Here is a 17574-nt window from a genome sequence, read left to right as displayed (position 1 = left end):
AAACATGCCATAATATTTTAAAAAGAGAAGGGTATGAGAAGAAAAAAAAGCAGATAAAATGCACCTCTAAAAATAAGGGAAGTGGTGTTGATATTACAAAATTGAGAGCTGGAGCTTGACAGCCATTTGCTTCAAGAACTAGGGTGCCACACACACTTAGTGTGTATTAAACTGTTCTCTAAGAAGTAGCTCTTATTTCCTCCTACATGCATTGACGTGTAAGTGAAAGAGATCTCCTAAAATTTGAACCTCTCATCCTTGGCTTAAAACTCGCATGCCATAGCAACAGGAATTTTTTTAACACAATGGGCTAGATCTTACTGCAAAAGGTAAGTGGCACCTTTTGCAGAAGAAGACGATAAGAGTAAGTTAGAGAGTAGGGGTCGGGTGGGGGAGCATGTGGAGCTGAATGGATTTCTATTTGGGGATACCAATATATCATTCAGGAATGTGATCCATTCCCTCCAGCTTACATGATAAGGATAAGAATCATAATTCTACTTGAAAGAAGTGGGTTGGAACCCCATCTCTCACAGGGATCCTTCATCAGATTTCAAACTCTGATTTCCCTGGGATACCAACTCTCAACTGGGTTTCCATCGCAGCCCCTCAAGTTATTTGCACATCCCCAAATCCATTCCCCTCAGAAACCTTACATTTATTCTCTAACTTGGCTGTGTTCAAATTTAAGGCCACAATTTTGAAGAATGAGGGGGAAAGTTTCAATATTTAAGTCCCAAGACACGATCAAGGCTGTCTGAGGAGGATGCATGTCACTTCAGAGGTAGTCCTACTCTCAAAATGTAAATCACATAATGGCACTCACTCCTTTGCTGAGGAGCCTTCCACTCCTCCTGGCGTGAACAAAATCAGACTGAATTCCTTGTCACGGTGTTCTAGACTCATCAGGTAGGCAGCTGCTGACTATTTTTTTAAAGCATCTCTTGCCACTCTCCTATTCTCTTGTTCATCCTCTAAGCCATCCTGGACTTCTTGTAGATCCAACTCTGCCCTGCCTCACACCTTTTGTACCTGCCATTGCCTCTGCTAGACATGGTCTTTACTACCACTTTTTCCAGGGCCCAGTTCATTCTCATTCTGGTGCAGAAAATCTCAACCTTCACTTGCCCTCACCTCCCACATCAAGGTTTCCATTTGACAGGTCTCACTTGGGAGCTTAAAAATGCGGATAGTTTATAAGCTGCTCAAGATAGTCTAATATGCAGCCATAGTCGAGAGCCACTGCCTTAACTTAAACCAGAAACCTAACCAGAAACCAGACTCCTCTCTAAGAGGACATGCCCTATCTCAGCAACTTAGTCACCTCCTTCCGCTGTCACTACAAGGTATTTACTTCTACGTTTACTTTGATTAACTTTTGATCTATCACTTCCACAGAACAGTGGTCTCCAGGTGCCTACACCACCACCATCATCATCATCATCTGGGAATTCATTAGAAATGTGAATTCTCAGGCCACATCACTGACCCTGCGGGCGATTCAGGTACATGCTAAAATTTGAGATCTACTAACAGGAAGCGTAAGCTGCAGGAAGTCAGGACCCCACCTGTGTGGTTCACCCTGCCTTCTCATCTAGCTGAGCCCTAACATGGAGCAGGAGCTCAATAAACCTTGGTTGAATGAATGAGTCATAGCATATTTCTTTTGTCAGTAGCTCACATGTGAATTGAAAGCTGAACGAAGGGATCAAAACAAACCAACAAAAACCCCAAAACACGTTTCATTTCTTAAAAACGTTCTAAGATTTATTTATAAAAGATTTTTCTCCTCACTAACCATGAACATACATAAATTTGTGTGTTATTAGATATCTGCTCCTCCCTTTTTCCAGAAAATTATACAAATTGAAATGTACTTAAAAATACTTGTCTTGTGGACAGGTATTATTTTATTTTTTCCATTTTGGGACTATGCACTAAGCTGCTTTGTCTAAGATGGCAGAGTAAGTCAATTTCCATAGAGGGAGATGTTTGAGAGGCAGAATCCTATTACCCATGTCCTTCCACTTTTAAAACGCGGAATTATGTTATAAAGAACATTGGGGAACACCGAGGCCAACCCTGTACCTTAACTGAGAAACTCGAGAGAGAACTGGAAAGACTGGATGAATTCCTTGCCAGCTTTCCTTGCCACTGCATGGCTAATACCCATCAATCTTGTAGCTGTTGTGCTTGTCCTCCCAAAATCCCATGCACTTTTGTGCTTTATTTCCACAAGTTTCCACAGTTCCTCTACGTTACCCATACGTTATAGGGAGAAGGCAACAAAATATGAATTTCCCGATAACCACCTTGGTTATGACATGGTCCCACTTTCTGATTGTTCTGTTTCTGCACTCACCATGGAAGAGGTGGGATTAGGGGAAGAGGGGTGTGTTACACGTGTAACACAGCAGATGAGCTAGGGGGAGGGGAGACATTTGGTAATTGAATCCTCCTTTCTAAACACTGGGATGGAGAACCACAAAACCAGGAACCCCTCTAGCCTCCCATCCCAATGGCTTCTGCTAGATTTCAATAAAGGGAGCATTCTGAAGATCAGACCATTTATAGCGGCAGTAACTGCCGCTGCAGCAGCTGATTCCCAAATCTGACCAGGATGGTCAGCAGCTTGAAGAAAGGCATTTAGTACTCTGAAAGCCAGTCCTGGGCTTTTCTTGGACCACCCTGTTGTCTTCTTTGTACCTACTTTTTTTCTGATACAGCATATTGTGCTCAAATTTCAGCTCCAGTATTTAATACTTGTGTAACTGTGAGCAAGTGATTTACTAGTCCCAAGACTCAGTGTACTCAGCCAGAAAATAGGAACAATAGCGGGTCTCACATATGGTAACTGCTATTCTCATTCTCCTCCTATGTTCATGAAAATCTGTATGTCTCCTTAGGAAATTATTTATTTGGGACTGGAAGAAAGGAAACCCATACTCATCCAGTGTATGGCTGGTACCTGCACTGTAATAGGTGCTTTATAACTGCAATCTTGTTTACTATCCTCAAGAACCCTGTGGGATACTTATCATCATCATCATCATCATCATCATCATCATCATCATCATCATCATTTCAACACTGTTAAATAAAGAAACAAACTCAGAACTTAAATAACTTGTTGAGAAAACAAAAACAAAATATACACTAGTAACTAAAGAAGAAGGCAGGAATATAGCCTTTTGACTATTCTATGAAGGCTTTCAAGGAGAAAGTTTTTTCCCCTTCCTTTAGTATGTTACCCCCCTTTCTGCAGCTTGTCATAGAAATAGCAGAAGCAATACTGGTGGAGAGAGAAATTAAGGGAAATGTACTTTCTTTTTAAGTATAACCTGACATGCTACAAAGATAAGAATGTATATACCATAATTGCAACTGGGAAATTTATTTATCATGCTACTATATAGTAAATAAACTTAAAATACATTGTTTAACAAGACGGTTCTTTTGTTAAAAGTCTTAAATATATGTATTTTTTTCACTTAGCAATTCTTCTAGCAGTTCTGCCAATGAAAAACAATCAGGCAATCTGAGGTCAAAATGGCACAATAGGAAGATGCTGTGCTTACCTTCTCTCACGACCACATCAAAATTACAACTAAATTACAAAACAACCATCACTGAGAATCACCTAAAATCTTGCTGAACCAAAGCCACGAATGAAGGACATGCAGAAGAAGCCACCTTGAGATTGGTAGAGGGGCAGAGACGCAGAACAGGCTGATCCCACACCTGTGTGTGACCATTAAAAATTGGGAGGGATACCTCCACTGTGGAGGTCCCCCTGAAGGAACAAGGGGTCCCAGCCCCTACCTAGCGTAGGGTTCCAGTGCAGGGGAGAGAAGTCCCCATAATTTCCGGCATGAAAACCAGCGGAAATTGTGGCTGAGTAAAACAGAGGGAGGCTGGAGTCCCAGACGCTCCTCTTCAAGTGACCGTGCAAGGACTTACCGACAGAATCACTGGCTCTGAGCTCCAGCACTGGGGCGACAGCTGGAGAGGTGGCAGGAACATACGGTGGGGACCTGAGCTGTCTGGCTTCAGGATGGGAGTTGAAAGGGCAGCTTTCTCCTGGACTGAGGAGCTAGTGGAAGCCATTGTTTCTTTGTTGAGCCCTCTCCCATCCCTGCGTGCAGACACAGGTGGCTGCAATATCTGTGTCTCCATCAAGCTGGCTAACGCCCTGATGATTTGAGACCCCACCCCACCCAACTTTTGGGCACATCCATACTGCTTCCAGTGGCTTTTCGGTACAAACCACCTGTCTTGGCTCATGCTGTAGACTTTCCTAGGGTCTCTCAAAGGTTTGCAGAACCCAGACAAACAGCATGGCCTATACCTCTGGCTGAGCAGCCCTAAGCATGACACTAGTGAGTAGTGGCTCATGGCTTGGCCTCTCAAGGCACTTCCAAGCACGGCATGGTAGTGGCCATCTGTGGATTTCTTTGTGTTTCCTGCCGGGTGGCCTGGAGTGGGGCACTGGCTGTGGCTGAACTTGAGCTATAGTGGATGCCCTCCAGGGTGGTCCTGGGGCTGGCGCCCCCAGTGGCCAGCTTCAAAATGAGCTGGAGCATCACCCAGCCACCCCCAAGAACAACACGTGCAAGGGGCAGTCACAAGAGCCCTGCTGAGGCAGATCCTGCTCCGTAGGGTCAGCCCCTGCACAACAACTCTTCCATAGTAGTCACAGCCAGTCCTTACAGCCAATGAAGGTCATTCTCTCTCATTGATGTGCAAATGGCAACAAAGGCTCAACAACAAGATGAGGACACACACAACCCATAGACAAAACACACCTAGAATGCATGTCTCACGTGACCAGGAAGACTGCACCGCCAAGCACCACAGCACATCTAGTACATAAGGCCATTCTACTAAGACCAGAAGACATAGTAGCCCTACTTAGTACATAGAAACAAACACAGGGAGGCAGCCAAAATGGGGAGACAAAGGAACATCTCCCAAATAAAAGAATAAAACAAAGCTCCAGAAAAAGAACTACACAAAATGGAGGCAATAAATCACCAGATGCAGAGTTTGAAACACTGGTTATACAAAGTGTGATAAAAAATATAGTGAATGTATAAATTTTAAAAATGTATTACAGGAAAAGATATATTGCCATTAATCCCTCTTAAAATGCTCCCTCTCACTTAGAACACATTTATCTCATCGTTCTTGCCACTTTCTGAAGCAATTCTGGAAGTCCTCTTTCATGAGTGTCTTTACTTCATCCTCCATCATGACAACACTTTGTGTCACGCATTGCTCTGGTATGGCAATTTCTGTCAAATAAAAACATTATGGTGTGACCTCATCCACCTTATTTATTGGATCTGGCACCATGCAACTTCTGGCTCTTCTCCAAAGTCAAAATGACCATGAAAGGAAAACATTTTCAATCGATTCAGGACATCGATGCAGCCACGACAGAAGTCGCATGGTGCCAGATCCAGTGAATAAGGTGGATGAGGTCACACCGTAATGTTTTTGATAGAAATTGACATACCATAAGCGATGTGTGACATGGAGTGTTGTCACGATGGAGGATGAAGTAAAGACACTCACGAAAGAGGACTTCCAGAACTTTTTCAGAAAGTGGCAAGAATGACAGAATAAGTGTGTTTGAAGTGAGGGGCAATATATTGAGGGGGATTAATGGCAATGTGTCTTTTACTGTAATAATTTTTTAAAACTTAAACATTCACCATATTTGTTGATGACACCTCATTAGGATGCTGAATGAACTCAGTGAGAACTTCAACAAAGAGATAGAAAACATAAAAAAGAACCAGTCAGAAATAAAGAATAAAATAATGGAAATGGAGAATACATTACAGGGAATCAACAGTACATTAGATGAAGCAGAGGATCAAATCAGTGATTTAGAAAATAAGGTAGTAGAACATACCCAAGCAGAACTGTAAAAGGAAATAAGAATTCAAAAAAATTGAAGAGAGTTTAAGGGGCCTCTGAGACAACATCAAGCTTACCAACATCACTTTATGGGGGTACCAGAAGGAGAAAAGAGAGAGCAAGGAATCAAAAACCAATTTGAGGAAATAATGACCAAAAATTTCCCTAACCTGGTGAAGGAAATAGATATACAACACCAGAAGCACAGAGAGTCCCAAATAAGATGAACCCAGAGAGACCCACACCAAGACACATCATAACTAAAATGCCAAAGGTTAAAGACAAAGATAAAATCTTAAAAGCAGCAAAAGAAAAGCAATTAGTTAACTACAAGGAAGCTCCCATGAGACTATCAACTGATTTCTCAACAGAAACTTTGCAGGCCAGAAGTATTAGTAGGAAATATTCAAAGTGATGAAAAGCAAGGACTTACAACTAAGATTACCCAGCAAAGCTGTCATTTAGAATTGAAGAATAGATAAAGAGCTTCCCAAACACGAAAAAGCTAAAGGAGTTCATCACCACCAAACCAGTATTATAAAGAATCTAAGAGAGACTTTTTTAAGATGAAAAAAATATATATGGATAATAAAATGGCAATAACTACATATCTATCAGCAATTGCTTTCAATGTCTATAGATTACATGCTCCAATCAAAAGATGGGGGAGCTGAATGGATAAGAAAACAAGACCCTTACATATGCTGCCTACAAGAGACTCACTTCAGATGGAAAGATACACACAGATGGAAACTAAAAGGATGAAAAAAGATACTTCATGAAAATGGAGACAAACAAACAAACAAACAAACAAAATCTGGGGTAGCAATACTTATACCAGACAATACAGACTTTAAAACAAAGCCTATAACAAGAGACAAAGAAGGACCTAGTAATCCTATTTCTGGGTATTTATCTGAACAAACCCAAAATGCTACTTCCAGGGGCCATGCTCATCCATATGTTCATTGCAGCGTTATTTACAAGAGCCAAGATATGAAGGAAACCTGGGTGTCCCTGAATGAATGAATGCATGAATAAAGAAGAGGTGGTACATATATACAATGGAATATTACTCAGCCATAAAAAAGAATGAAATCTTGTCATCTGCGATAACAGGGATGGACTTAGAGGGTACTGTGCTGACTGTAGTAAGTCAGACAGCAAAAGACAAATGTCATAGGATTTTACTTATAAGTGGAATCTGAAGAACAAAATAAGTAAACAAAACAGAAACAAATTCATAGCTACAGAGAACATTTTGTTGGTTGCCAGATGGAAGGGTCTTAGGGATAGGTGAAAAGGGGAAAGGATTAAGAAGTACAAATTGGTTGTTACACAGTAGTCATGGGGGTGTAGGGTATAGCATAAGGAATATAATAAATAATATCATAATAACTATGTATGGTGTCAGATGGGTACTAGATCTGTCAGGGTGATAGATATGAGAGGGGTTAGGGGCAGGGTGAAAAAGTTGAAGAGATTAAGAAATACAAATTAGTAGTTACAAAATAGTCATGGGGATGTAAACTACAGGGAATATAATCAATAATATGGTGATAACTATAGGGACAGGTAGGTACTAGACAGGGGGATCACTTCTGAAATTATATATCTAACCACTATGCTGTACAACTGAAACTAATATAAAATAATATTGGATGTTAACTCTAAATGAAAAATTAAAAAAGGGGAAGGAACATAAAAAAAAATAAAAGGTTCAAAGTTCCAGATATGAAACAAGTCTTGTAATATACAAGAATAGGATGTAATATACAGAATAGGAAATATAGTCAATGATATTGTGATAGTGTGGTGCAATGTCAGATGGTTATAGGGAATATAATGAATAATGTGGTAATAACTGCATAGTTCACTAATGTAATATTGTATGTTAGCTATATTTTAATAAAAATCTTTTAAAAAGGCAGTACAAAAGAAAAATAATCAGACAATGTATATAAAAAAATGATTGTGACATTCTTGTCTGTATTACCATAAAGGAGGAAAAATAAAATAAGAAGCCGAAATGTCCACATATATTGAAACAATTAAAATAAATTATGGAATACTACACAGCAATTAAAAATGATTTATCATTAGAGATAATATATAGCTCAGATATTTTTCAAAATATTTAAACAAAAAAATCAAATAAGAAAATGGTTTATAAAGTATAGAAAATTATATTTGTAAAATATATTTTAAAGTGCTGAAATTCTAGATCTGGTACTAACCTAACAATGATTGCCCCCTAGGTGATAGAAAATTTGTATTGTTTTATTTCTACAGATCTATATTTCTAAGAAATTTTCTTTAATAATATGTTCTTACATAATAAGAAAGGGATAATCTCTTAAGAAAGAGATTGTTATGCATAAGAAAGTGCTTATGTATTACAGCAAACATACACTATCCAGTTACACTTTTTTCTCCCTGCTATTATCATCTTGTTTCCCCCAAGAAAATCCAAATTACTCTTTTAATCCACAAAGACCTTGTTTATTATTGAAGACGATATCAGTAATTATGGTCAAGCTACTTTCTAAGAATCCTGGGCCTAAAGACCCAGTTTGGAAATAATAAAGGGACTTATAAGTCCCACCTTGATAAGTGACTGCCTTCCTCTTACAGGTATGGCTAGGGAGGGTCATGTGCTACGATTTTCTTCAATACTATGCATTCTTCTCCCCTAAGACTCTGAAACTCTGACCCCATCTCTCTTCTTTCTCCTCCCTCTCTCTTCTATGGCAAGGTGACCCTCTCTCACCTCTACACTTTCCCAATCTGGCTCAAGAGCTTGCAGCCTACAAACACAACCCATGAATGCTTTGTCCTCTCTATTCCAATGTCTGCAGTGCAATCCCGCCCCCTGAGTAGGAGTCATGGTCTCAGTCCACTCCATAATGAGAGAAGGAATAACCAATCTTCTGGGGGCTGGGGAAGGGTGTGTGTGGGATGGATAGTTGGCTCTCTTCTAGACTTTGGGAGCATAAGTATACCACATGTATTAAGAACGCAGCCAATTTTTACAGAGAAATAGTAAGAAACTATGTAGCAGAATATTAATGCTGTAGCTCAGCTACATTACAGGTTAAGCTAGTTTTTATGGTACAGCTGGGAAACCAGTCACAACTTTAAGTATGCTCTAAATAATGGCTTTTAATTAACTTCGGGAATGAAAACCTGTCCCTATGCTTTGAATTATTTGGGCTTTGTTTGCTTCTCTTAATTAAAATAATAAAACGTATTTTTTAAACAAAAGAGCTTCTTTTTAAAAAATCTACTGTGTGGTCAAAATGGCACTCATCATCACAATATTACTGGATATGTATCATTGGAGCTCTCTTCTAGAATCCAAAGTGTTCATAATAGGAAATTTGAATACGTTGCTCCCTATGGCACCCAGCTATCTTAAGAGGCAAAGGCAAAAAAATACAAGTTTTCTTTCTGTAGGGCATATTGCAAATGGAGGCATTCTTTACTTTAACCAGAATGTCTCTTATTCACTATTTCTTCCTCTATTTTAAAGGCTAGAATCAGAAAAGGGAACTCTTGAAGCTACAGTCTCTCAACTGGCATAATAAAAACCCAGCAGCTTTAATAGCAAATGGGACAACAATGGGGCAGGCAAAAATTCCCAAGGCTTGAGGACCTGGCTGTAAAGCAACCCCACCCCTCTGCTCCATGTAACGAAGATTAGATGTTTTCCAGGAAAGCAGAGAGAGCCATAAAATCAATCACTTACCATTTTTATTGAAAAGAGTTGATGTGCTTGGCACAGAGCGACCCCGAAGATGCTGTAACTTGGACAGTGAATGTGCAAGTTAGCTTTGCAGAGTGTACTTCCTTTTTTGAGCTGTGTGGTCTGTCCAGCTTTCACGCATTGATATGTAAGGTTTATTTGCATGTTATCTTTGCCCTCAGAACATTTGTATAACTGGCCAGGTTTATCCAGTTATTACTCTTTAATAATATGAGAAAAGCTACAGGTGAAGTTTTGAAGTTGTGAAGTTGACAAAAGATTTTTTTAATGTGTCTGAATATCAAATTCTGTGTACATTATTAGCCTGTTTTTTATATAAAGTCTGAATTTGTGGATCTATTATCTATCTATCTATCTATCTATCTATCTATCTATCTATCATCTATCTATCACCTATCTATTTATGTCTACCATCTACCTATCATCTCTCTATGAATGAAGGACCCGTTCCAAAATGTTAACAGTGATTGACTTGGGTGGAGGTATTATTAAACCTAATTCTGGTTTTGTGCTTTGCTGAGTTTTTGACTTTTCTATTTTGAGTATATAGTGCTTGTTAAAAACAACTATAATCTTAAAAGAACAAAAAGATCATGATTATTTTAATCACCAATTCCAAATATATTTAAACCAATCTAGCCAATATTTAAACAATGGAAATATGCACAAGCTTATCATAGATGACATTTATTTCATTAAAAATATGAAGTACTTTCAATTTAGGTTCGTGTGTTAATTTTTTAGCACTTTTTGTTAGCATCAAAAGCCTCAATCCCTCATACTATTAATCTAGATATTCTTGAGCTAAGGCCATGGCATTTGATCCTGAGTAGTCAGATTTCCCACGAATCAACTGTAGTACCTATCTAAATGTGTTCTGGTACATGGATTTACCTCCTTTATTTTGATATATTGTCTGATACTAGAGAAATTTCAAGGGCAGAAGATCATCTTTGCTTCCTATTGCAAAGGAAAGTCAACTGATTCCTTAACTTGGGGTTGCAAATTTTTAGATCTTCTTGTAAATACTACCAAATTTATCTAGTAGAGGGGCACCTAATTTCTTCATTTGATAATTAGCTAATACTAATTACTACCATGGCAATACAAAATCCTTTATTTAAAAAGATGTTCCTTATTATGTATTCCTTCAAGTGAAAATGTTTTTGAAAATCAAGGCGTAGTAAGACATATGGATAGAATCATTGCCAGGACAAGGAAGGAAGGCAGGGCAGGAGCAAGTTTTAGGGATAGAAAAGAACCTGACCCTGCCCTGAAACTTGCAGATATTTGAAAGAGGTTTGGGGCTTGAGGAGTCGTCAGGAACTGGGAGGGTGGTCAGCCACCTGAAATTGTAGTCTTTGGCACATAACACATGTACAATGAATGAGTGAAGGAGAAAGATCAAGGAAAGACAGCTCTGGGAACCAGGCACGCTAATAGATGTAAAACATTGCCAGAAGAAGACATTAAAATGGAGGCGTTCTTTAGTTTAACCAGAATGTCTCTTATCCACTATTTGCTGGAATAAAGGTGATCGCAATGAAAGTACAACTTAGGGTCTATAGTTGGGGCTGTCACCCGGGCTATGAAAGAACATCACCTGAAGTTTTCTAAAATCCCAGTTCCCAGACTTTAGTCCAGACCATTAAATAATAATCTCTAGTTTTGAGATCCAGGCATCAGTATTTTTTAAATGTCCCTAGGTGATTTCAGGGTGCCGGACTCTAAAAGGAGGAGCAGTTGACTCTTACTTGGGAGACGGGAACAGGTCACCAGGCCAGACTTGCAGGTAGAAATAATTCTGTCACTCGGACACTGTTTACTACTAGGTTTATCAACCTATTTTCACCATGCACTACATAATAATTACCAATTCTTCATTATTCTATAACTTTCTCTCTGTATCAGTAAGTTGCACAAAAATTACACGACAGAGAAAATCTAGCAATTTCCATTAACAATGTAACTACCTGGACAAGTCTTTGGTTAAGGGAACTTCAAAGTTCAATTCTTTCCCTTGAATTCCATTTCAATTTCTGCTTATTTCTAAATGCAGATTAAGGTAATTTTTATTTGTCACTGACATAAATTCAGCAGTCTCACAAAAACATACATTTAAGAGACGTGTTTTGCCTAAGAGTAAAACAAGTAAGGGCTGAAGCTCCCAACCATAACTCATAATCTACCAATACGTTTATATTTTTAGTTTTTGGAGCAAGATCACTTTACTTTAACACATTATTTCAAATATCTCATATGTTAGTACATTTTCTGTAAAGTCAACTAAGTACATAAGTTCATGAGCAGGAAGATGAAACAGGAAATGCAATAACGACAGACAATATAGTAATACCATCTAAAGAAGATAAAGTTATATTTTCATGGTGTGGTCACTGCAATTACTCCTGCTAGTGGAAAGAAGAAGTACCTCAGAGAGTGCAAAAGTGATTGGAGTTCCTCAAATACGTGGGCACGCATTCTCTTCATTCTCTTTTCAAACGTTTGCATTCTACAAAACTGTTTTTGTTCAGGCAATAGTAAAATCACTCTGTCCCTTTGGAACTCACTGAAGGCGACAGCTTGTGGAGACTGAAATCCAGGGACAGCGGGTAGCTGGCAGAAACCAGTTTCCTTTTTTAAGGTCCATTTACAGGAAAATGGGTGGAGATACCACTAATGAAAATTTAAGTACCACTACCTACTGATCATTGGTCAGCAGTATCATCAAGGCTATGTCTATCAGCTTCAAAAAGAACATGGTTAAAATTGTTAGCACAGAGTGTTAGAAATATTCATACACTATTTCTGCCTTATAATATGAACGGCTAACATTTTAGAGAAGAAACGAAATCATCTTCTTTAAGTGCCCAACGCAAACACGCTTCGATAAGACACTTGAGATAGGAGAACAGGGGGAGGAGTCTCACCTCTTCCAGGAAGCCTTCCCTGCTTCTTGCTCATTCATCTCCCCATTTTTCTGGACTCCTGAAGACTGCACCACGAAACAAAGCTCTTTGATATGTTTGCCCTTTATGGTTCTCCCATTGTACCAACTGCGTTTAAATTTTGCTCCCTAAGTTGATTTGAAACTCCTCCAGTGTGAGTTAATTTTCATACTTCCTTCTGTCACCTTGAGATCAGAGAGCAGCTTTTATTTTTTTAAACCTTTTTTTCTTTTTTTTTTTTAGCTTATGGGTTCTTTTCAGAATCTGATAAAAGCAATACACACCTTGCACACTAATTCTGCGTGTACACAGCCTCCCTTTCTTGAAAGCCCATCATTTATGGAAAGCTGTAGGTGACCTTTTGGTTAAAATGTTGTCAACCACTAGGAGATAGTTACTATATTGCTGCTCTTTGATTATGAAATTAAAGCACAAAAATGTTAAGTGACCCTCCCAATTTTCAGACTAGGAAACCAGTCAGCTAAAACTTCCTTATTTTGTAAACTTGACTCATTTTATCAACATGCTTTTGAACTGTGCCAGCAAAGAACAACTCACATTCACAAAGTAGACTCATAGAAATTCAAGGAAATTCTACTCTCTCTGCTTGGATAGATATGGAATAGCCAAATGGAAAGTGGCAGGAAGACAGCAGGATATGAACAGGCGTACTTAAAAATGTGCAGGAGGAAATGGGCAGGTCCTTGACTTGGCTTATTTCTCTTTCACTTTTTATTTTGAAAACAAAATGGATTTTTTTTCTCTTATACTCTCTACTTTTTGAGGAAAGGAGGCCTTAACCCTATCAGAACATCAAAACTCTGGAAGAACTAACTTATTAATCAACTTGAGTACAAAATGAACTCGTCTTCCAATAGAAAGAGAGTTCCAACTACATTCAACAGGATGAGTAAAATGTATTTAAATTCAAGGGCAGGGAAGAGTTGTCATTACAACTTAAACTCAACCCCAGGCAAATGTTTACTGAACTTTAAAAGAACTGTTGACATAGAAAAATGGAAAAATGACCTAAACTTTACTTAAGGAGTCTTTTATCAAACCAATTAACTTGGAGAGCAAAGAAAAAGAAAGAACAAAGCTTACAGAGGAATTCTGTTACATATTAATTTACTTATTACTTTCTTCTGCTATTTTTGCTGTCATTTATATCTTACCCTCATCTTGGCTTTCTAGGGACTCAACATGCTCAGTGGGGTCTGTTGAGTCTTGTACTTTCCTTTCATGGCTTTTGTTACTCTCTTCTCATGGCTTCTTACTTCATTCCTTGCATATTATCCTCAGAAGCAGATTCCAGGTTGTAATAATCCTTTTACCTCACTGGGTTTCCAAGATAATATTTAATTGACGTCATCAAAATACAGACCCTCATTTGGGTTGGCCATTGTGCTTAACAATTTGTTAAGGATAATTTATATTTTAATGTATGCAAAAAAGAAAATGTCCTATATGAATAATGGATTCATTCATTCATTCATTCATTCATTCATTTATTTCCAATTTCCTTCCTGATAGGATTATTAGGCCAGAAAGTTTGGAAAATAACAGATGTGCCTTGGGATTTTACAGACTGGGAGAAGATGACAAAGGGGAAAATGGATCACTCCATCATTCCTTGAGTTCTTTCTCTTTCCCATTGTCAATTAACTGTAGGTGTAAATACACTCATTTTCCTCATCTGTTGTCTAATTTTAAAACAGGAATATTTGTTTCAGTACAGAATAAATATTGGGAAGCCATACGCTTTTTTTTTTAACTTTTAGAATATGATTTCAAGTTTTTGAAAAAATAGTCAGTTTGAAAATATTTCCAGATTTTACATTTTTCCCTTGAGATTCTTTTTTTTATATACTTTAGAATTACCCTATTGTCTCCTCTTGAAAAATTACTAACCTTAGTCTTTTTCATATTCTATTGCTCAAATTTAGATTTGTTAGGCAGGACACTGACTTAAATACATAATTATTTTATGTTCTAATACAAAGTTAGCCATACTTGAGTGTAATCTAATGATAATTTTCCTTTTGGTCAGAAAAAAAGGAATACTTCAATTTTCAATTCTATAGTACTTTTGAACTTAATATTATTAATAATGCTATAGGAGGACTTAGGAATATTTATAATGTAGTTATGAAAACAAATTTATTAGAACACAATTTGTGAAATGATGCAATGTCATCATGACCCTCTTTTCTCTTGTTGCTTCCAGGCTGATGGACTTTTGGACATGGTTAAAAAAAAAAAAAATCACACATCAACAAGTGATACTGAGAAAATTGTATATCCATATGCAAAGGAGTGAAAGTTGAAGCCCTATGTTACACAATATACAAAAATTAACTCAAAATGTATCAAAGACTAAAGATTTAAGAGCTAATAAAACTATGAGATTCTTAGAAGGCAACATGAGGGCAGAGCTTCATGACATTAATATCTGACCAATTGTTTCTTGGATATGACATCAAAAACATAGGCAACAAAAGAAAAAGTAAATAAATTAGATTTCTTCACATCAAAGGACACTATCAGTAGAGTAAGAAAGCATATCCCCAGAATGGGAGGAAATATTTGCAAGTCATATATCTGATAATGGATTAATATCCAGAATACATAAAGAACTTTTACAACTAAAAACAAAAAAAGGAAACAATGAACCAAACTAAAACAAAACCTGATTTACAAACAACCTGATTAACAAATAGGAAAAGAACTTGAATAGACATTTCTCCAAAGAAAATATACAAAAAGATAATAAGTACATGAAAAGATGCATAACATCACTAATCATTACAGAAGTGTAAATCTAAACCACAATGAGATACCACTTTACACCCATTAGGATGGCTACTACTAAATAAATAACAAGTGTTGACCAGGATGTGGAGAAATTGGAACCACTGTGCATTGCTGGTGAGAATGTAAAATGGTGATACTGTTGTGGAAAACAGTATGTTGGTTCCTCAACAAATTAAACACAGAATTACCATAAGATCTAGCTATTCCACTTTTGGGTATATACCCAATGGTATCAAAAGTAGAGATACAAAAAGATATTTGTACACTCATGTCCAAGGCATCATTATTCTCAATAGCTAAAAGATGGAAGTAACCCAAGTATCCATCAACAGAGAAATGGATAAATAAAATAAAAAACATATACCACAATAGAATATTATTCAGCCATAAAAAGCAATGAAAGTCTGATATATGCTTGAAGACATTACACTAAATGAAATTAATCCAATGCAAAAGAATAAATGTTCCATGATTCCACTTACATATGAGGTACTCAAATAGTCAAATTCATAAAGACAGAAAATAGAATAGTGGCTACCAGGGCTGGGGAAGTAGGTAATGGAAAATTATTGTTTAACTTTGTTTCAGTTTGGGAGGATAAAAAACTTTTGGAGGTGGATAGTGGTGATGGTTATACAGCAAAGAGAATGTACTGAATGCCACTGAACTATACACTTAAAGTTGGTTACACTTAAAGATGGTTAAAATGGTAAATTTAATATGATGTATATTTTGCCGCAATAAAACAATAACTCCTCTTAAAAAGATCACTGAACCCAGGAATTATTTAGAGGAGAGGGTTGGTACTAAGCCACTCTGCCAACCTCAATTTTCAGATTTAATCTTGTTCGTCGCATGTCACAAATGTTGGTTATATTTGGAAGGACTTATACCAATAGCTTTCCTGACAATAGTAACAGTTACCATTTATTGTTTGTCTATTAGGTGCCAAGGTGATTATGTGCATTGTCTTAGTGACTCAGTATAATTCTATGAAGGAGATATTATTATCTTGGGGTTTATATTGTATTGTTAAATAGCACACCATTCTCTTCTCTTGAACCATTTCACTGCTCTTAGCAGGGTTGTGGGTAATGAGTTCGGGGTGGAAGGATTGGGGGCGGGGCAGAAAGATAGATGTTTGTCCTGAGAATTATTGTGTGTGTGTGTGTGTGTGTGTGTGTGTGTGTGTGTGTGAGAGAGAGAGAGAGAGAGAGAGAGAGAGAGAGAGAGAGAGAGAGAGAGAGAGAGAATCATTTCATTTTCTTTTCAAATAAACTGAGCTGACCTGATCTTTTATCCACCAATTTTGGTTGTTTTTCACAAATAACTATTGGGAAATGAACTCAGAAGATGCTGTTGTGGGCTGTTGTATTCAGTGTCCACCGCACATACAATCAAAGGGCCTCGAGAGAGATAGTAGTGAAAAGCCAGTGTGAAAGTGCTGACCCATACCTCAAACATTTATTAATTAGCATGTATATTTGACTATCTTCCATGAGATTGGTAGACTAAATAAACAATCTGAGTTTTAAGTACAAAAAGGGAAAAATGTAAGATTGTAACAATAAAGCTTATTTTCCCATTAGGCCAAAGGGAACACAAATGCCTATCAGCTTCTCCATGTCCTTCTGACAACAGCTGGAGTTCAGTGTAATGATCTGAATGTACATCTTGAGCTTCGATGACTGTTTTTCTCACATATTCCTTGCCTAGAGTTTGTGGTGAACCTTGTCAGAGAACATGCAAGGATGGAGGCTGTTATACTGCCTCTGCCCAAACCAAGTTACAACTTCTCTTCTCATGAGTCTGTTTCTTCCAACCATAAGTCAGGCTGAGCCATATAATGTTCAGCAGTCTGGAGAGCCTCATCTTCCCCAATTTCTGGTGAGTCTTCCTCATTCTAGGTCTAAAGACTTTGCTCTTTCCTGTTGAGTAGTGCCTGGTGTCTCAATGATGCACCCTGCTGGAAATGTTCTACCAGATAGGCTACCTTTGAGGGAGATTGGAAAATCTCACTGTCAACAATAAACCTACACTGTAACCCCCATTTCCAGTAGGAGGGACTCTGACAAATTATTAAGCTGACCCCAGGGGTTATGATTGAGGCTCAGCTCTTTT

The 17574-nt window shown here is 37.8% G+C and overlaps 1 protein-coding gene across 2 annotated transcripts in view; it reads right to left on the bottom strand.

The window, feature by feature from the left end:
* FYB1 (FYN binding protein 1) overlaps positions 1-17574 on the bottom strand; it is a 205498-nt gene that overhangs the window by 146570 nt on the left and 41354 nt on the right. The window contains exon 1 of one of the 2 annotated variants that reach the window (XM_081053236.1): positions 9674-9730. The exons of the other annotated variant lie outside the window; for it this stretch is intronic. Within the exon in view, the coding sequence (XP_080909362.1) occupies positions 9674-9676 (3 nt within the window). The 5' untranslated portion in view covers positions 9677-9730. Of the gene's footprint in view, positions 1-9673; positions 9731-17574 lie in introns of those variants that run through there. 2 annotated transcript variants of the gene reach the window in all.

Source organism: Rhinolophus hipposideros (assembly GCF_964194185.1).
Source record: "Rhinolophus hipposideros genome assembly, chromosome: 7".
Taxonomy (NCBI): domain Eukaryota; kingdom Metazoa; phylum Chordata; class Mammalia; order Chiroptera; family Rhinolophidae; genus Rhinolophus; species Rhinolophus hipposideros.
This window is presented reverse-complemented; position numbering and strand designations above follow the sequence as displayed.